This window comes from Hemitrygon akajei, chromosome 4 (genome assembly GCF_048418815.1).
Source record: "Hemitrygon akajei chromosome 4, sHemAka1.3, whole genome shotgun sequence".
In the NCBI taxonomy this organism is placed as follows: domain Eukaryota; kingdom Metazoa; phylum Chordata; class Chondrichthyes; order Myliobatiformes; family Dasyatidae; genus Hemitrygon; species Hemitrygon akajei.
In genome coordinates this window covers 153149828-153166996 of record NC_133127.1, presented here as the reverse complement: position 1 = coordinate 153166996, position 17169 = coordinate 153149828, and the positions used below count along the sequence as shown (strand labels likewise).

The 17169-nt window shown below is 39.4% G+C and overlaps 1 protein-coding gene across 2 annotated transcripts in view; it reads left to right on the top strand.

Moving 5' to 3' along the window:
- npat (nuclear protein, ataxia-telangiectasia locus) overlaps positions 1-17169 on the top strand; it is a 55872-nt gene that overhangs the window by 18387 nt on the left and 20316 nt on the right. For both annotated transcript variants that reach the window (XM_073043639.1, XM_073043640.1), the window contains exons 5-12: positions 829-872; positions 1184-1438; positions 2892-2973; positions 7984-8095; positions 9083-9174; positions 12387-12474; positions 13223-13319; positions 15139-15264. In XM_073043639.1, the coding sequence (XP_072899740.1) occupies positions 829-872; positions 1184-1438; positions 2892-2973; positions 7984-8095; positions 9083-9174; positions 12387-12474; positions 13223-13319; positions 15139-15264 (896 nt within the window). The remainder of the gene's footprint in view (positions 1-828; positions 873-1183; positions 1439-2891; positions 2974-7983; positions 8096-9082; positions 9175-12386; positions 12475-13222; positions 13320-15138; positions 15265-17169) is intronic.

Genomic DNA, 17169 nt, shown 5'->3' with positions numbered 1-17169 from the left:
TTGAAACGTATGACAGAGGCCATTGTCTTTGACTTGTCAGCCATGGTTGTTTATTAACTCCATCCACGTGAACTCTACAATGTCTAATCCTATGTCACTTCTTGCTAAGAATATTTTATTTACCAGCAGAGCTACCCTACCGCTCTGCCCACCTGCCTCTCTTTTTGATGGAATGTTGATGCTTAGCTCTCATCTGTGATCTTTTTTCAGCCACAATTCAGTGGAGCCCATAATGGCATCCCTGCTATTTTCTAATTGTGCTCTAAACTTGTCTATCTTGTTTAATAAACTGTGTGCATTCAAATATAATATTTACAGTCTTGCATTCAGCACCCATCCCTTAAATTTGTCTCTATCTTGCCTGACATTAAAGTTCTTAAACTTTTCTAAACTTTCTGTCTTTTTTTTCTGGAAACTTTAGTAGCCATGGTAGCATGGAGCTAGCACAACACTATTGCAGCTTGGGATGTTGTAAGTTGGGAGTTCAATTTTGACACTGTCAGTGAGTTTGTACATTCTCCCCGTGACCACATGGATTTCCTCCAGGTACTCCAGTGTCCTCCCACACGAATTGATTGTTGTAAATTGCCCTGTGATTAGGCTGGTGTTAATAGGCGAGTTACTGGGTTGTGCAGCTCATTAGGCTGGAAGTGCCTGTTCAGTACTGTATCTCTAAATAATTGAAATAAAAATCTCTCCTTTTTACTTTAACCACACTTTACCAGTCTGTTGGAAGAGAGCATTCTGATTGATTTGAAGTGGAATTATTATTTTTAAACTTTTGATTCTTGAATCTACCTCTAACAAATGTATTTCTTTTACTTACAGGAGCTTGCAGCAGAGCTCTGTTGCACTTGCTGCAAACCAAAGAGGTATCTTTTAATATATTTTATACAAAATAAATGTTGATATACCTGTTATTTAGCATAGAGAATATTAAGGTTGATCTTACCTTTTGGAGCCAAATTATGGGTGAAGGGTTAAACCAGCATTAAGCCATTTGCTGCCAAAAAAAAATGACGTACCAGGAAAAGAAAAGTAAATGACGCATCATGCAAATAAAAACTGAAGTATTTAGAGTTTTCCATGTTGATAAAATCTGCAGCAATTGCACCTCGTGTTTTGCCAAAGGGAAACTGAATCCGCATTCTTTAAAACTAACTTCAGCATTGGTTTTCCACAGCTCGAACAAAAAATGGTTTGAATGAATTAAGACGCCAAGGGAACAGTTCTTCAAGGCAGGTGTCCAGGGCTAACTCTGGCCTCCTGACGATTCCTTCACAAACAGAACAGAGGATTATCACACCTTTATCTGCAAGCCCAGTAGTAATTGCACATAGTTCTGGAACCAGTCCATTCATTCCACAAGCTCGACCAGATGGTGGCGCAAACCAAATCCATTCACAAGATACAAGTCGACCTGCCACTAATTCAACTGGTAAGTACGTTCTTATGGAATGTGAATTTTAGTTTACTGGAAGCAACAAGCTTGATTGCTGGGTAAGTAGGCTAAACCATGTTGTTTGTTGTCTAACTATGATGAAGTACTGCAAGGTTTTTCTAGTGTCTGTCCGCTCCATGTAGAATGTCAGAATTTGTTCCCACTTTGATTGATAATAGTAGTTTAAATTTGATTTTGATTGCATTACAGTTGAATATGTCCATGCCAGTCTACCTTAATTGAAGCCTCAATGTCTGCTTGTCACTTTTTACTGTTGATATCATCTGCTGTCTGTAAGGTGAATGGAACTTCTTAAACTTATCTATGAAATACTTTTAAAGTTCACTTGTCTACTACTGGAAGTGCACTTAAAGGGTTTAACTCCCAAAATTGCACACATTGTTTTCAGGAAAGCTTTCAGGACACCTAATGACAATGACTGCCAATTTGTATTAATGTTAGATATGTATAGAACAGTGTAAGGTTGTTAGTCGTCCCATTACTTGCTGCCCATTATGCCATGGTGTTTAGGACTACAATGAAGGTCCTCTGTTTCTGGTGGTGTTCAGGGCTTCCTTCATTGAGCTTCCTCTCTGTTTTCACGACTCAGTCATGCAAGTCCCGGGTAGATACTCAGGAATACTATCACACACAGATGTAGAAGGATTCTTCATTGCTGTTTCTGTAACAATTTTGTCTTACCAGTCAGGGTTGTTAGGCCTGAGCTGAACACCACCCTCCCCCCCCCCAAACCTGGAGGACCGCTGGACGACACTTAGTCTGGCCTCTGCCCTTTGACCTGTTTAGCACAAGTGACCATACCAGGAGCTAAATCATAAAGCCCCGACTCCAACCAATGTATCTGTCCGGGTCAGTGAGGCGTGGAAGCCTCCAAACTACAACAATGTTGTGGTCCTCTTGGAGGAGTAGTCCCATTAGTGGTTCAATTTATTACACAAATTAACTAAAGACATGTGCTTTATTAAAAAGTCTAGCTTTGAGTTAAATTATTTTGGTGCATTTCCAGATATGCCCTCTTCTCGTTACTGCCATCAGGGAGGAGATACAGGACCCTGAAGACACACACTTAGTGATTTAGGAACAGCTTCTTACCTTCTGCCATCAGATTTCAGAGCAGTCCACGAACACTATCTTGTAATTCCTTTTTTTTCTGCTCTATTTATTTTGTAATTTATAGTAATATTATGTCTTGTACTACTACCGCAAAACAACTTCAAGCATTTTAGTCAGTGATAGTAAACATTTTGATTCTGTGTAAATAGTTTGTTTTTTTAAAAATACAGTATATAATCTTAAAATTCGATCTTGCAAGTAATGAAGAGCGTTGAGTCATGTGTTGTGAATGTAAATCAAAAGTAATTAATCTCTAGTTTGCCGTACTAATTCAAATTTGTATCGTTAAAAGAAATTGTTTAATTTTTCTTTTTAGGTGAAGCTCTTCACATTGTTGTTCCTGGACCTCATGATCGAAGATTACAACCTGAACATGTTTCTCCAGGGAAACGAAAGTGGTAAGTTAATAGGAAGCACAAAACTTAAATACTATGATCAAAATCAATAGAAATTTTAATTGATAAATTGCACATTTCTAGTGTAATCTACTTTGCACAAGACTTTTATTGTGAGATTCAGTTTCTTGACTGTTTGCAAATCTCTGCTTTCCCCTTCTGTGTGTCTGATAAATCTTGACAAATGCAGGGATTAATAAACTTAACACAGCTGTGTGAAGATCTAAACTTCATTTTCACAAATATGGTAGTTTAATCCACTGATAGAGAGTGATATGTGTATTTAATAGCTAGAACAACCAGTTGACTCAAGATGGTCACTAGTTCATGATAACTGAATAAAACTCCCAAGTTATTTCATTACATTTAAGATTTACAATTTTTTTTAAAAAACTTTTTAACTACAACCTTTGTTACAGGATTAATATGTTAAATTCAATTTTTTAATTTCATGATTATATAATTCTTTGTATTAATGAGAGGTTTTGGGGTAGCTTCTTCCCCCCCCCCCCCCCAATTTGGCTTGCTTTCTGCTTATTAGAATGGTCTGACTGTATCTCTGACCTCTTCCCACCCTGTCTCTTGTAAAATGCCATTCTCTTTTCTTGGTTCCTCTGTCCCTGCTGCATCTGCCCTCAGGGTGAGGCTTTTCATTCTAGAACAACAGAGATATCCTCGTTCTTCAAAGAAAGGGGCTTCTCTCCACCCCACATGCCTCTAGATCCAGCACATGATTTTCCGTAACTTCCACCACCAAGTGCATTTCTGCTTTCCACAGGGATTGCTCCCTACACAACACCCTTGCCCATTTGTCTCTCCCCACTGATCTCCTTCCTGGTACTTACCCTTGCAAGCAGAACAAGTGCTACACCTGCCCCTATACCTCCTTACACACTATCATTCAGTGCCCCAAACAGTCCTTCCATGTGAAACGACACTTCACTTGTGAGTCTTTTGGGGTCATTACTATATCCAGTACTTTCAGTGTGGCCTCCTGTATATTGGAGAAGCACGACATAGATTGGGAGACTACTTCAAGCGTCTGCGCTCCGTCCGCCAGAAAAAAACAGGATCTCTTTGTAGCCACCCATTTCAGTTCTACTTCCCATTCTGACATGTCAATCTATGGCCTCCTTCACTGTCATGAGAAGGCCACACTCCGGTTAGAGGAGTATTACCATATATTCCGTCTGGGTAGCCTCCAGATTGATAGCATGAGCATCAAATTCATGAACTTCCGGTAATTTCCCCCCACTTCATTCCCTGTTCCTGTTGCTCTGTCTTACCTTATCTTCTTACTTGCCCATCACCTCCCTCTGGTACTCCCCCCCCCCCCCCCCCCCCTTTCCTTCCATGGCCCTCTGTCCTTTCCTATCTGATTTCCCCCTTCTCCAGCCCTGTATCTCTTCCACTGATCAAATTCTTAGCTCTTCACCCCCTTCCCCCCACCCTCATTTTCATCTTGTACTTCTTCCTCCCCTCCCCCACCTTATTCTGACTTCTCCCCTCCCTTTGCATTCCTGATGAAGGGTCTCGGCCCAAAACATCACTGTTTCCCATAGATGCTGTGTGGCCTGCTGAGTTCCTCCAGCATTTTGTGTGTTGCTTTGGATTTCCAGCATCTGCAGATTTTCTTGTGTTTCTGACCGTATCCATGTCATTTGTAGTTTTATGACGTCATTTTCAATTGTACTGATTCCTATTGATTTTTTTTCTGTGCAATCAGTGTATTTTAAGCAACCATTTTTGTATTAAATGTATGTCATGTTAAGGTCATAGCAGCAATATTTTCTAGTCAACAAATACAGAGTACACTGAAACTGAACTTAGTGCTACACAGGAAAACTAAACAGTTTTATGATTAGCAGTAAAACATACAAAATAAATTTCTAACTTTGTGGGTTGTATAACAAAGAAAACTGAAGAAATGCAAGAGAAAGGATGTGCAGGTCAATAATCAGATGTGGAACAATGACATTTGGTGGAAGCAAGCATCTATCTTCCTTCATGACTGGTGCAGCTACAGACCACTGTAATTCTGCCATTAGATATTCAAGCCTAAGTAATACATTGAGGATAGTAGAATGTCTCCAGATCAGACACAGAGTTATTTATATGTTTCTGTTGATCATAGTTGAAGATCAGAAAAGTTTATTTTTTAATTTGCATCCTGTTCCGCCAAAGGCTGTGCAGTTATCCACATAGGAGATCAAAGTAAAAAAAATGGATCTTTCACTGTATTTTTGTATACTTTTCTTATGTTAACAAAGTTGAAATTGTATTGAAAGTTGAGTACACAGATCAAGAAAGGCTTGTTTGATTTTAAACAATGGTGATGGACATGAGTCAAATTCTGATGAGTTATCCTTGGATTTTAGATTATGATAGCATTGTGATTGGATGGGGAGTAATCTTTGCCTGGGAGGCAGCCAGGGTATTGGTGTGAGGGTTCTGTTTAATGTACTCACCTATCAGTTAGTGGGCTTCTGTAATGCTAGAATGAGACCCAACACAAGCTTGAGAAACAGCACCTCGTGCTCAGTTTGGGCAAGTTGCAGCCTTCTGGGCTTGAGATTGAATTCTGTTTTAAATAAATAAATAAACAAACAAACAAACAAACAAACAATCAATGTTCTTTTGTCTATGCTCTCCCTTCCCTCAGCAGGTGATCTTGTTAACAGTGTTTTCCCATGATCATCTTCATTTTTACCCTGTTGGAGTTCCACCCCTCCCCCCACTCTGCAGTTTAACAAGCTTCTTTTGTTTCAGACTTTGACCTGAAAAGTTAGCTTCATTATTTCTTTTCCTGGGCATGAGGTCACTACATGTGTTTCATCAGTCAAATCAAGTCAAGTCAAGTCACTTTTATTGTCATTTCGACCATAACTGCTGATACAGTGCATAGTAAAAATGAGAACGTTTTTCAGGACCATGGTGTTACATGACACAGTACAAAAAACTAGACTGAACTACATAATAAAAAAGCAACACATAGAAAGCTACACTAGACATAAAGTGCAGGCACTTACAGTAAATAATAAACAGGACAATAGGGCAAGGTGTCATTCCAGGCTTCGGATATTGAGGAGTCTGACAGCTTGGGGGAAGAAACTGTTACACAGTCTGGTCGTGAGAGCCCAAATGCTTCAGAGCCTTTTCCCAGACGGCAGGAGGGAGAAGAGATTGTATGAGGGGTACATGGGGTCCTTCATAATGCTGTTTCCTTTGCAGATGCAGAGTGTAGTGTAAATGTCCGTGATGGCCGGAAGAGAGACCCCGATGATCTTCTCAGCTGACCTCACTATCCACTGCAGGGTCTTGCGATCTGAGATGGTGCAATTTCGGAACCAGACAGTGATGCAGCTGCTCAGGATGCTCTCAATACAACTCCTGTAGAATGTGATGAGGATGGGGGGTGGGAGATGGACTTTCCTCAGCCTTCGCAAAAAGTAGAGACATTGCTGTGCTTTCTTTGCTATGGAGCTGGTGTTGAGGGACCAGGTGAGATTCTCCGTAAGGTGAACACCAAGAAATTTGGTGCTCTTTATGATCTCTACTGAGGAGCCGTCGATGTTCAGCGGGGAGTGGTCGCTCCGTGCCCTCCTGAAGTCAACAGCCATCTCTTTTGTTTTGTTCACATTAAGAGACAGGTTGTTGGCTCTGTACCAGTCCGTTAGCTGCTGCACCTTCTCTCTGTAAGCTGACTCGTCATTCTTGCTGATGAGACCCACCAGGGTGGTGTCATCGGCGAACTTGATGATATGGTTCGAGCTGTGTGTTGCAGCACAGTCGTGGGTCAGCAGAGTGAACAGCAGTGGACTGAGCACGCAACGCAACCCTGGGGAGCCCCTGTGCTCAGTGTGGTGGTGTTGGAGATGCTGCTCCTGATCCGGACAGACTGAGGTCTCCCAGTCAGGAAGTCTAGGATCCAGTTGCAGAGAGAGGTGTTCAGGCCCAGTAGGCTCAGCTTTCTGATCAGTTTCTGAGGGATGATTGTGTTGAATGCTGAACTGAAGTCTATGAACAGCATCCGAACGTATGTGTCTTTTTTGTCCAGGTGGGTTAGGGCCAGGTAGAGGGTGGTGGCAATGGCGTCATCTGTTGAGTGGTTGGGACGGTACGCAAACTGCAGGGGGTCCAGTGAGGGGGGCAGCAGGGCCTTGATATGCCTCATGACGAGCCTCTAGAAACACTTCATGATGATGGATGTAAGTGCAATGGGACGGTAGTCATTTAGGCAGGACGCTGAAGACTTCTTCGGCACGGGGATGATGGTGGCAGCCTTGAAGCACGTTGGAATGGTGGCGCTGCTCAGGGAAATGTTGAAGATGTCAGTGAGAACATCTGCTAGCTGGTCTGCACATCCTCTGAGCACTCTACCAGGGATGTTGTCTGGTCCAGCAGCCTTCTGTGGGTTGACCCTGCACAGGGTTCTTCTCACGTCAGCCACGGTGAGACACAGCACCTGGTCATTTGTAGGAGGGGTGGACTTCCTCGTCGTCACGTCATTTTCCGCCTCAAACCGGGCGTAGAAGTTATTCAGCGCATCTGGGAGGGAGGCATCACCTGCACAGTCAGGTGATATTGTCTTGTGATCACCTGGATGCCCTTCCACATGTGCTGCGTGTCACCGCTGTCCTGGAAGTGGCTGTGGATTAGCTGGGCATGTGCACGCTTTGCCCCTCTGATGACTTGGGACAGTTTGGCCCTTGCTGTTGTTAGAGCTGCCTTGTCGCCTGCTCTGAAGGTGACAAGGATTAGTAGTTACCAGCCCAATGAAAGATTATTTGGTCACTTCTTATACATGGTACTTAAATATTATCCTGTATTCCGTTTACCTTGTACTACTTCAGGGCACTGTGTAATGAATTAATCTGTAGGAACAGAATGCCTTACATGTTTTTCACTGTACTTTGATAGATGTGGCAGTAATAAACCAATTTCAATTGAATTGCTTTTCCACAATTTTTATTTTGCAACTTTAACTTTGTGATGACTTTTTTTTAAATTTAGCGATTCTCCTCGTAAAAGAAGTGGCTTTGTAACAGGGCAGAGTTCAACTACCAGAAGTGTGGAGAATGAAGTAGAAGAATGCCAAGTAGAAATTGCTGCTGAAAGTTTTCCAGTAAGTGTAGACAAGACAGATGTCTATAATTCTATGAAAAGGTGGACTGGTTGCTTATTCAAAATGGAATTGCTGTAGCAAGTGCATGCTAGGCAATACTCCCAGAAGACTGGCACTGGCCAGAAGAATCTATGGTATAGAATTTCAGATATTTCATCTACAATAATCCCCTTCAGGTATGTTGATGTAGCCAGAGAAAGAACTTACGTGCTCACTGACTATGCAGGTGAAGTTTGGAGAAGGTTAGGGTTCAGTTTTGCTGGCTTCAAAATTAAATGTTGCCGTTGCCCTTCATTTTATGCAACATTTTCTCTACAGGCCAGTCAGTAGTACTGTTGATCTGGGAAGTTACGTTTTTGAAATGGTTAACATTAGTGGATTCTCGTGAAAGATTAGTACCTAATTTTAGTGAGTAATATTTTGACTCACATGAGCTAAGTACATGATGCAAGTACTGTGGTGTCCTGTTAGCTCATCAGGTGGCCTTAATCCTTGTTCTGACTTTCAAAAATAGGATGGAAGCTAAATAGAAAACTAAACTGCTTATGTTCTTGCATTTGGTCACAGTAGAGAAAGAAAATGACATCGCCCCAGTGCTATCAGCCTGTCAGTAAAAGCTCAGTCGGATAGATGCTACATTAGTTGCCAAGCATCTTGCAACTCCTTTCCTGTTGCGACTTGCACATGACTCCACTCATATGCTTGACTGCAAGCTTGTTCTCTTAATTGACCTGTAATATTTGAGTAATGGAAGAAGGCCCATCACTACCATTTCAAAAAAACTAGGAATAGATAATATGGAATCAGCTTTACAGTGTGTATTTGAAAGAAGAGATTATCGCCAGCTATTCACATAGATAGCAGAAGAGAACAGAATTGAGCTTCACTGTAATGACTCCTTGCTGATCAGTAAAATGCCGCATTTATTAACATTTTCCATAGTTATTTTTAAAACATTGGATATTTAGTCTCTTGTTTTGTCTGCAGCAAAGAGTAATTGAAAATGCCAGAGAGAAGATTTTGAAAGACCGATCTCTCCTGGAAAAACTTGCGGAAAATATTAACAAAGTTATGTTCAGGTAATGCAAGTGTATCATGTTGTAACAGTTGGGATTTATGATCTCTTTCTTGACATATACTTTTGTCTTGAGTACTTCCAATATTGTCTCTAACTTTTCAGATGAGATTGCCCAATTATCAATAAATTTCTGCTGTAAATTTACTGTAAGATAAAGTCTACAACCTTATTCTGAATCAATGCTTTAATGTGCAAATTACATTTTGTTTTCAAATAAATTTACAAGTTACCACAGTGCTATCAAGTGTTATGTGTACTACTGCACTTTACACCCTGGTTCCAAAAAGCGTTTTTGTTTCTATATACATTATATGGTTTTGTATGTTATATACATGTATATAGTTAAATGACACTAAACTTGACTGAAGAGTAAACTGTTGAATGTTAGAAGTTATAGAGGTAATGAATTTTTCCATGGGTTTTACAGCATAAATGATGATTTCAGTCCACCTTATCTGGCAAAGTCTAGGAAAAGAGTTTTTCCCAGTATACAGAATCAAATGCTTATCAGAATATGGTTATATTGTGGGTACGTTAGCAAGTTTGTAATCTAGAGACCTGGTTGAATCGTCCAGAAGTGTGAGTTGCGGGGACATTTATATAACTTAAATTTGGTTACTTAAATGTATCAGCCATCTGAGTTGCCATCCTCCTTCAGACACACCAACTGTTCCACTACAGAGATCCAGAAATGTGCCTCTGAAACAGAAAATGTTGGAAATACTCAGCAGATCAGGTTGCATATGTAGGAAGAGAAACGGGTAACATTTTAGGTTAAGGACCCTTCAAAAGAACTGTTGCCAATTCTGAAGTAAGGGCCGTTGACTGGAAAAAACTATTTCTCATGCCAAAGGTACAGCTTAACCTGCTGGGTATTTGCACCATTTTCTGTTTTTGTTTAATTCACAGAGTTATACAGCATGAAAACAAGCCCTTCAGTCCATCCTGTCCACACTGAGCAGGATCTCTTAAATGTGCTAATCCTGTTTGGTTGCATTTGGCCCATATCCCTTTAAACCTTTCCTATCCGTTTATGGTATCTGTCCAAATAATTTTTTTAACATTGTAATTATACCTGCACCTATCACCTGTGGCAGCTCATTCCTAAGACCTCTGGTTTTAGACTCCCCTATCCTGGTGAAGAAACGGTGCTTATCCCATCTCCTCTGTCATTATTTTTATAGTCCTCAGTAAAGTCATCCTTTGACCTCCTTTGCATCAAGGAGAACAGCCCCTGCCTATCCATTTCTCCTTATAACTCATGACCTCCAGGCGATATTCTTGTGAATCTTTCTGCACTTAAATCACATCCTTCCTGTAGTGTGGTGACCAGAAATGTAGTTTTCAGCATCTTCAGCTTTCCTTTTATTTTCACTTCTGAAAAATCAAAATAAGCCAGCCATTTTTCCAAAAGAAAAATACACCTATTTTTTCATAAGTTATTATGGTTTCTGAATCCTCTGTTTCAGGTAGGATGATGCATATCATAACAATGCTTAATGATTTATAACTAAGACTTTGTATAATCTGTGAATTTGCTGCTGCTTACATCTGACCACACTAACATCTGAAAAGAAACAGAAATAACCCAATTTTCAATGCCCTGCACTCAGAATTTTGGCACTGTTTACAGCTTTTTTTTTGCTTTTAATTTCAGTAAATTTTCTGGTTTAGTAAATGAGGAAATACTAATAGTTCCTACTGATATACCTAATCAGAATACTCATGATTTTAACCATCACCAATCTGTTTTATTTTCTGATCCTCATTGATGTAATGATAAATGTTTAACTTTATCTACCTCCTAACTGATATCTTGTATAGCTGATATGACTTTTTTTGCATCAACTCAAACCTTTATCTTCAGCAGTCTGTGAAAGAGCAATTTAAAAAAATCACAGAGCATATTGCTGAAGCAGCAGATTACCCACTAATTCAAATAATTTGTGTTAACTTGTTTTCATACTCTGATAAATTTTTATTTACAAAAGTAGGGAATTCATAACAATGAAAAGCAGAAAAGTTGAAATCAGTCAAAATTGTGAGTGCAGGGCATTGAAAATTGAGTGATTTTTGTTTATTTTTTAGATATTGGTGTGGTTACATATAAGCAACGGGTTCTTCCGTGATGTAAAACCAACTTCTTTTTTTTTGAAGAATACATCTCACAATGCTTTGAACACATCAGTGATGTGTACATTAAGTTAAAACTGAGGATGGCTAAAATAGCTGTTATTGTATCCTGCACTGTTGAAAGACACGACTGTTCAAAGTACTTTGGATAATTACATGAATGGGAGGGGAATGGAGAGCTATGGTTGAGGTGCAGGCTGTTGAGACTAGGCATAATAACAGTTTGGCTGAAGGGCATGTTTCTGTGCTCTGTAACTCTTAAGAGCAGAATATTTGTGAGAAAATCGGTAAAATGATCTCTGGAGGCTGAGATTAGAAGCAAACTTAATTTTCAAGTAGTTTTTCATGCTCAAAGTTTGCAAATAATTGTTTGACATTTTTTTGGATAAATTGTTTATTAATACAGTTTTGGTTAAAATCTGGCTTAAGAGTTCCAGTGAAAGTTCACAGTCAAAGTCCCAAAACACACTGAATTGTGATTTCCAACAAATCTTCGACGCAGGTTCACATGGAATGCTGGTAGCTTTTCTCATAATCTTAAGCATTTTGGGCCAGATACTGAATAAGGATAGGATTTGTTATTGGCTAGGTGATAATGGAGTCAGTATACTATATAAGGTGTGCCATGTGCAAACTGTTTGGGCTGCTACTATGGAGCATTATCTGAATAGCCTGAATTTAGAAACCTAGTGCAAAGTGTTATTTATTACCCCCCCCCCCCCCCAGAGTGAGGGCTTATCCTCACCTGAAGCTTCACCAATGCTAAGATTTTTCTTCTCAGTGGCCATTAGGACAAGTGAGATGTATAATGTTGAGTCTGGATTGACAGTTTAACATTAATTTTATAAGCATTTTGCACTGTATCACCAATATGATGCAATGCAATATACAAAACATGCTGTGGTTGCAGAAGTGTAGTTGACATCCTTGTATCGTAGGAACATGTCAGCTAAATCTGCATAATGCTCAATTCTCAGTTGTACCTGATCTGATAAAGTAAGCACTAGCAAAGAGTCAAATGCAAATCATGTATAATCTTCTAAATTTGTTTTAAGTACAACTTTTTTTCCGTCTTTACAGTGAGACTAGTAGTGGACATCCAACAAAGCCACCTGACAGTAGTAGTACTCTACCAGATCAGTCCATTGATGAAATCCTAGGCCTAGGGGTAATGTTTATTTTTGAGTTGTTTACTGCTCATTATCTTGTGCATCTTAACAGTTAATCAATGAAATGAACCAATTATTCCTTTTTGTTTTAATGATATTGAATGAATGCATTTTTATTTCATTAAATGTTTAACTATGTCTCTGCAAACCTAAATAGAGTAAGAATGGAGTACAACCATCATGGGGCACGGTTAACAAGATCTTTCAATAAATATAATGGGCATGATCTATTTGGAGAAATAGTAGAAACTCTTATTGCTGCATTTATAAATACAGTGAAAGTTTCATTTTGATTGGAAATTAGATTTTACTTTGGAAATTTAAATTCCACTGCAATGTGATATTTCCTTTAGTTTACCTCTGCAAAAATGTTGAATTAAAATTTCAGTTGAAGAATACCTGCAATGTCGTTTTTGGTTTAAAAAAAAAAGATTCTTCAGAATGATAGAGCAACCAGCCAGCATGAAGCTTTGCACTCAGCAAGCTGTGTGATGATTTTTGGCACTAGGAAACACTTGGATGTAAATAAGCAATATTGTCAAAATAGAATGGGAAAAGAGAAGATTGAAAAACAGGGAAGAGAAATGTTCCTAAATTATACATCTTTTTTAAACCGCAATTTCTTCCAAAAGACACTAAGAATGTTCATAATGTATACAGTTGTCTTATGACTAAATGTGTCTAAGTATATATGAACATTTTTTTCAAACAAAGGAGAAGCTGAAGTAAATGTTATTTGTTTTATAGAATGAAGTCCACATGTCTGATGAAGCTATCCAGGATATCTTGGAGCAGACCGAATCTGATCCAGCATTTCAGGCCTTATTTGATCTTTTTGATTATGGTATGTACTAGACTCACCTAAAAATGTACAGTCCATGAACTTGTGCTCCTAAAAGTGGTTTTCTATAAATGGAAGTCTTTGTGAAAAGAAATAGTTTTTCATTACTGTTAGGTTATGATCAATGGGAAAATCTTTCAAAGGATGGTTATAAATGCAAAGTACAGAATTGACATTCTGCAACATAGGTAAACAATTTCTATTTATCAAAGTTTTTGGTTCAGTGTGGCAATTGTGCAACATTTTACTATAAAAGTTAATACGCCAGATTTCGGTTCAGCTTTTAAGTGTAGAAGCCAGTATACTGGCATATGCTGCTGCTGCTCAAAAATGAAATTGAAAGGGTTGCACTTTTCTGACACTTTAATAAAAGGTAATGTAATGTAGAGAAATGAAAACTTAACAGGAAAAAATGCAGAGAATTCCTGAAATGTGCACAAGAACTTTTACGATCTCTATGTTTCCAGGCCTATGAGGGAAGAAACAGTTCGGAACTGGTACCGGGCAATGTTGGAAGTGGCACAACATTGTTCAAAAGATGTGCATTGGGATACATAAATAACAGCATCATTATGTTTACAGGATAAAACTTTGCCTTTTTAAATATTAAAATGAAACCAAAAGTGGGTATGAGATGAATGTTGGGCTCATTTTATTTGCATACTGAGTTCATTCAAAAGCACATGATGGAAATGAATTGGGAAATAAGTAAGAAAAAGATTGGAATGTGATGCCTAAAAGATGATGTAAGCAGATTCAAAAGTAACTTGTAAAAAGGATTGGATAGATAATTAAATTTTTAGATTTAAATAGCTTAAAGGAAATAAGCGTGGAAGGGGGACTGATAGGATAACTCATTGAAAGCACTCACGGAGATGTAGAAGGCTGAATAGCCTCTTTGAATATTAACATGTGGTGTTTTTTTATTTTCTGTACGAGGCTAACTGATAGAAAAATTGTGCCTCTTTGTTGTGAAATTAATCAAGATTTAGTATACATTTGGCCCTCCTTATCCGCGGGGGATTGGTTCCGGGACTTCCCGTGGATACCAAAAAATGCGGATGCTCAAGTCAGTGGACTTTAGGACCCGGCAGAGCTCCGAACCTTATTTAACCTGCTTCAGTGCAGTGGACTTTAGGACACGGCGGAGCTCGGGACCTGGCGCCCACAGTGTTTTCGTTCCAGAAAAGGATCACGATTGAAAATAAAGTGGAAATAATAAAGCGATTGGTGAAGCACTATTGGTCATTGGAAAAGCGTTAGGCTACAGTCGGTCAACGATCAGAACAATTTTAAAGGATATAGTGAGAATAATGGAGCATGTGAAGGCCCTGTCCCGTTGAAAGCTACAATTATTACTAAGCAATGCTGTGGTTTAATTATTGAAATACATAAGTTTCTTGTGTTTTAAATGCATAGAAAGGTAAAATATATACTAAGACAAACGTTTGACTGACGCTAAATAATACCGGATGTACTTGTTCCGACTTGAACTTCGGGGTTTTTTTCGATCCCAATCCGCGGTAACCTATGCACATCCTCCTGTATACTTTAAATCATCTCTAAGTTACTTATAATACCTAATACAATGTAAATGCTATGAAAATAGTTGTTATACTGTATTGTTTAGGGAATAATGACAAGGGGAATAAGTCTGTACATGCTCGAACAACAAGTGCTAGAGAGAGAATTTCTGGGTTTACCCGATCTACGGTTGGTTGAATCCACACATGCAGAACCTGTGATGAGGGCCGACTGTATACTTTGACTACTTTTAATATATTTTGATATATATGATTTTTATGTATTGTGCTTTATTTAGGTAAATCTAAAAAAGTTGAAGATTGTGACAAAGAACCATCCAGTCAAAACAACGTGGAAGTGATGGAAACGGCTGCAAATGTATCATTTCCAGGCACGTTAAGTATTTTTCCAACTGAGGAACTGGGTGAGTTGATATAAAATCAAAGAAAATTACTTAAATTCTGTAACAAAAATTGTAATCACAGTTGCAAGAAAAAGTTTCTGAATCCTTTGTAATTACCTGGTTTTCTGCATTAATTACTCATAAAATGTGATCTAATCTTCATCTAAATCACAATAATAGACAAACACAAATACAAACAAGTGTACTTTTCATGTTTTTATTGAACGTATTGTTTAATCATTCACAGTCCAGGGTGGAAAGGTATGTGAACCCTTGTATTTAATAATTGGTAGAACCTCCTTTAGCAGCAATAACCTCCACCAAACATTTCCTGTAGCTGTGAATCAGACTTGCACAATGATGAGGAGGAATTTTATACCATTCCTTCATACAAAACTGATTCAGTTCATCCATATTTCTGGGATACCTTGCATGAACAACTCTCTTCAGGTCATGCCATACCATCTCAAGTGGGTTAATGTCTGGACTCTGACTTGGCCTTCCAAAACACAAATTTTCTTCTTTTTAAACCATTCTGTTTTTGATTTACTCTTGTGTTTTGGATCATTGTCTTGTTGCAACATCCAACTTCTATCAAGCTTTAGGTGTTGGGCTGCTACCTCAACAGTCTCCTGTAAAATGTTATCAAGACACTTTAAATTCATTGTTCCCTCAATGATTGCAAGCAGTCCAGTCCCTGATGCAGCAAAGCAGCTCCGAATCATGATGCACTTTCCACCAACCTTTACAATTGGGGTGAGGTTTTGCTGCTGGTGTGCCGTGCCCTTTCTTCTCCAAACGTGTGTATTTCTGCCAGAAAGTTCAACTAATGTTTCATCTGTTCATAGAACATTGTCCCAGAAGCACTGAGGAACATCTAGGTGGTCTTTGCAAACTTGAGATGTCCAGTAATGTTTGTTTTTGGAGAGCAGTGGTTTTCCTCTGTGGTGTCCTTCCACGAACACCATTCTTGTTCAGTGTTTTTCTTTTAGTGGACACATGAACAGAGACATTAGCAAGTTCTCCAGATTTCTGCAGGTATTTTGCTGTTACCCTTGGGTTCTATATCACCTCCTTCAGCATTGCACATTGTACTCTTGGTGTGATCTTTGCAGGACACTGACTCCAACAGAGAGTAGCAATAGGTCTGAATTTCCTTTGTAGACAGTTTCTCTTACTGGGACTGATGAACACTCTTGTCTTTAAATGTGCTTTGGTAGCCTTTTCCAGCTTCATGCATCGCTGCATTTCTTCTAAGGTCCTCTGAAAGTTGTTTTGATCAAGGCATGATGCACATAAACAGATTTTTCTTGAGAAGGGCAGGCTGTGTCAGTAACCTGACTTTGTGTGTCTACACCCCACACCTCCAACCTAATCTCATTGATTGGAACACCTGACTCCAAATAGCTCTTGTAGAAGGCATTACCCCAGAGGTTCACATATCAGAAGAAAGCAGCTGATTGGGCAATTGAGGTCAGGTGACCAAGCAGTTTGAAAAGCTCAAACAAATAAATAGAGGAGTAGCTCAAGCAGAGCGGCCTGTGGAAAGCGGCCAGTGAGTGAGTGGGCCTGTGAAGGAGTGGAGATTTGAGGCTTTGACTCGAGAGGCGGAGGACGAGTTTGTTCCCAGTTAGTCTTTGCAATGCCTTCTGAGACGGTGATGTGCCTCTCCTGTGAGATGTGGCAGTCTTGGGGGAACTCCCCTGTCCCACAGAGTCACATCTGCTAGAAGTGCTTGCGGCTGGGCGATCTGGAAGACCGTGTGAGGAGTCTGGAGCAGCAACTGGATGATCTTCGACTCATAAGGGAGAATGAGGCAGTCATAGATGAGAGCTACAGAGAGGTAGTCACACCTAGGCTGCCGGAAGCAGGTCGTTGGGTGACAGTCTGAGGGGGGGAAGCTAAGGAGAGTAGACAAGTAGTGCA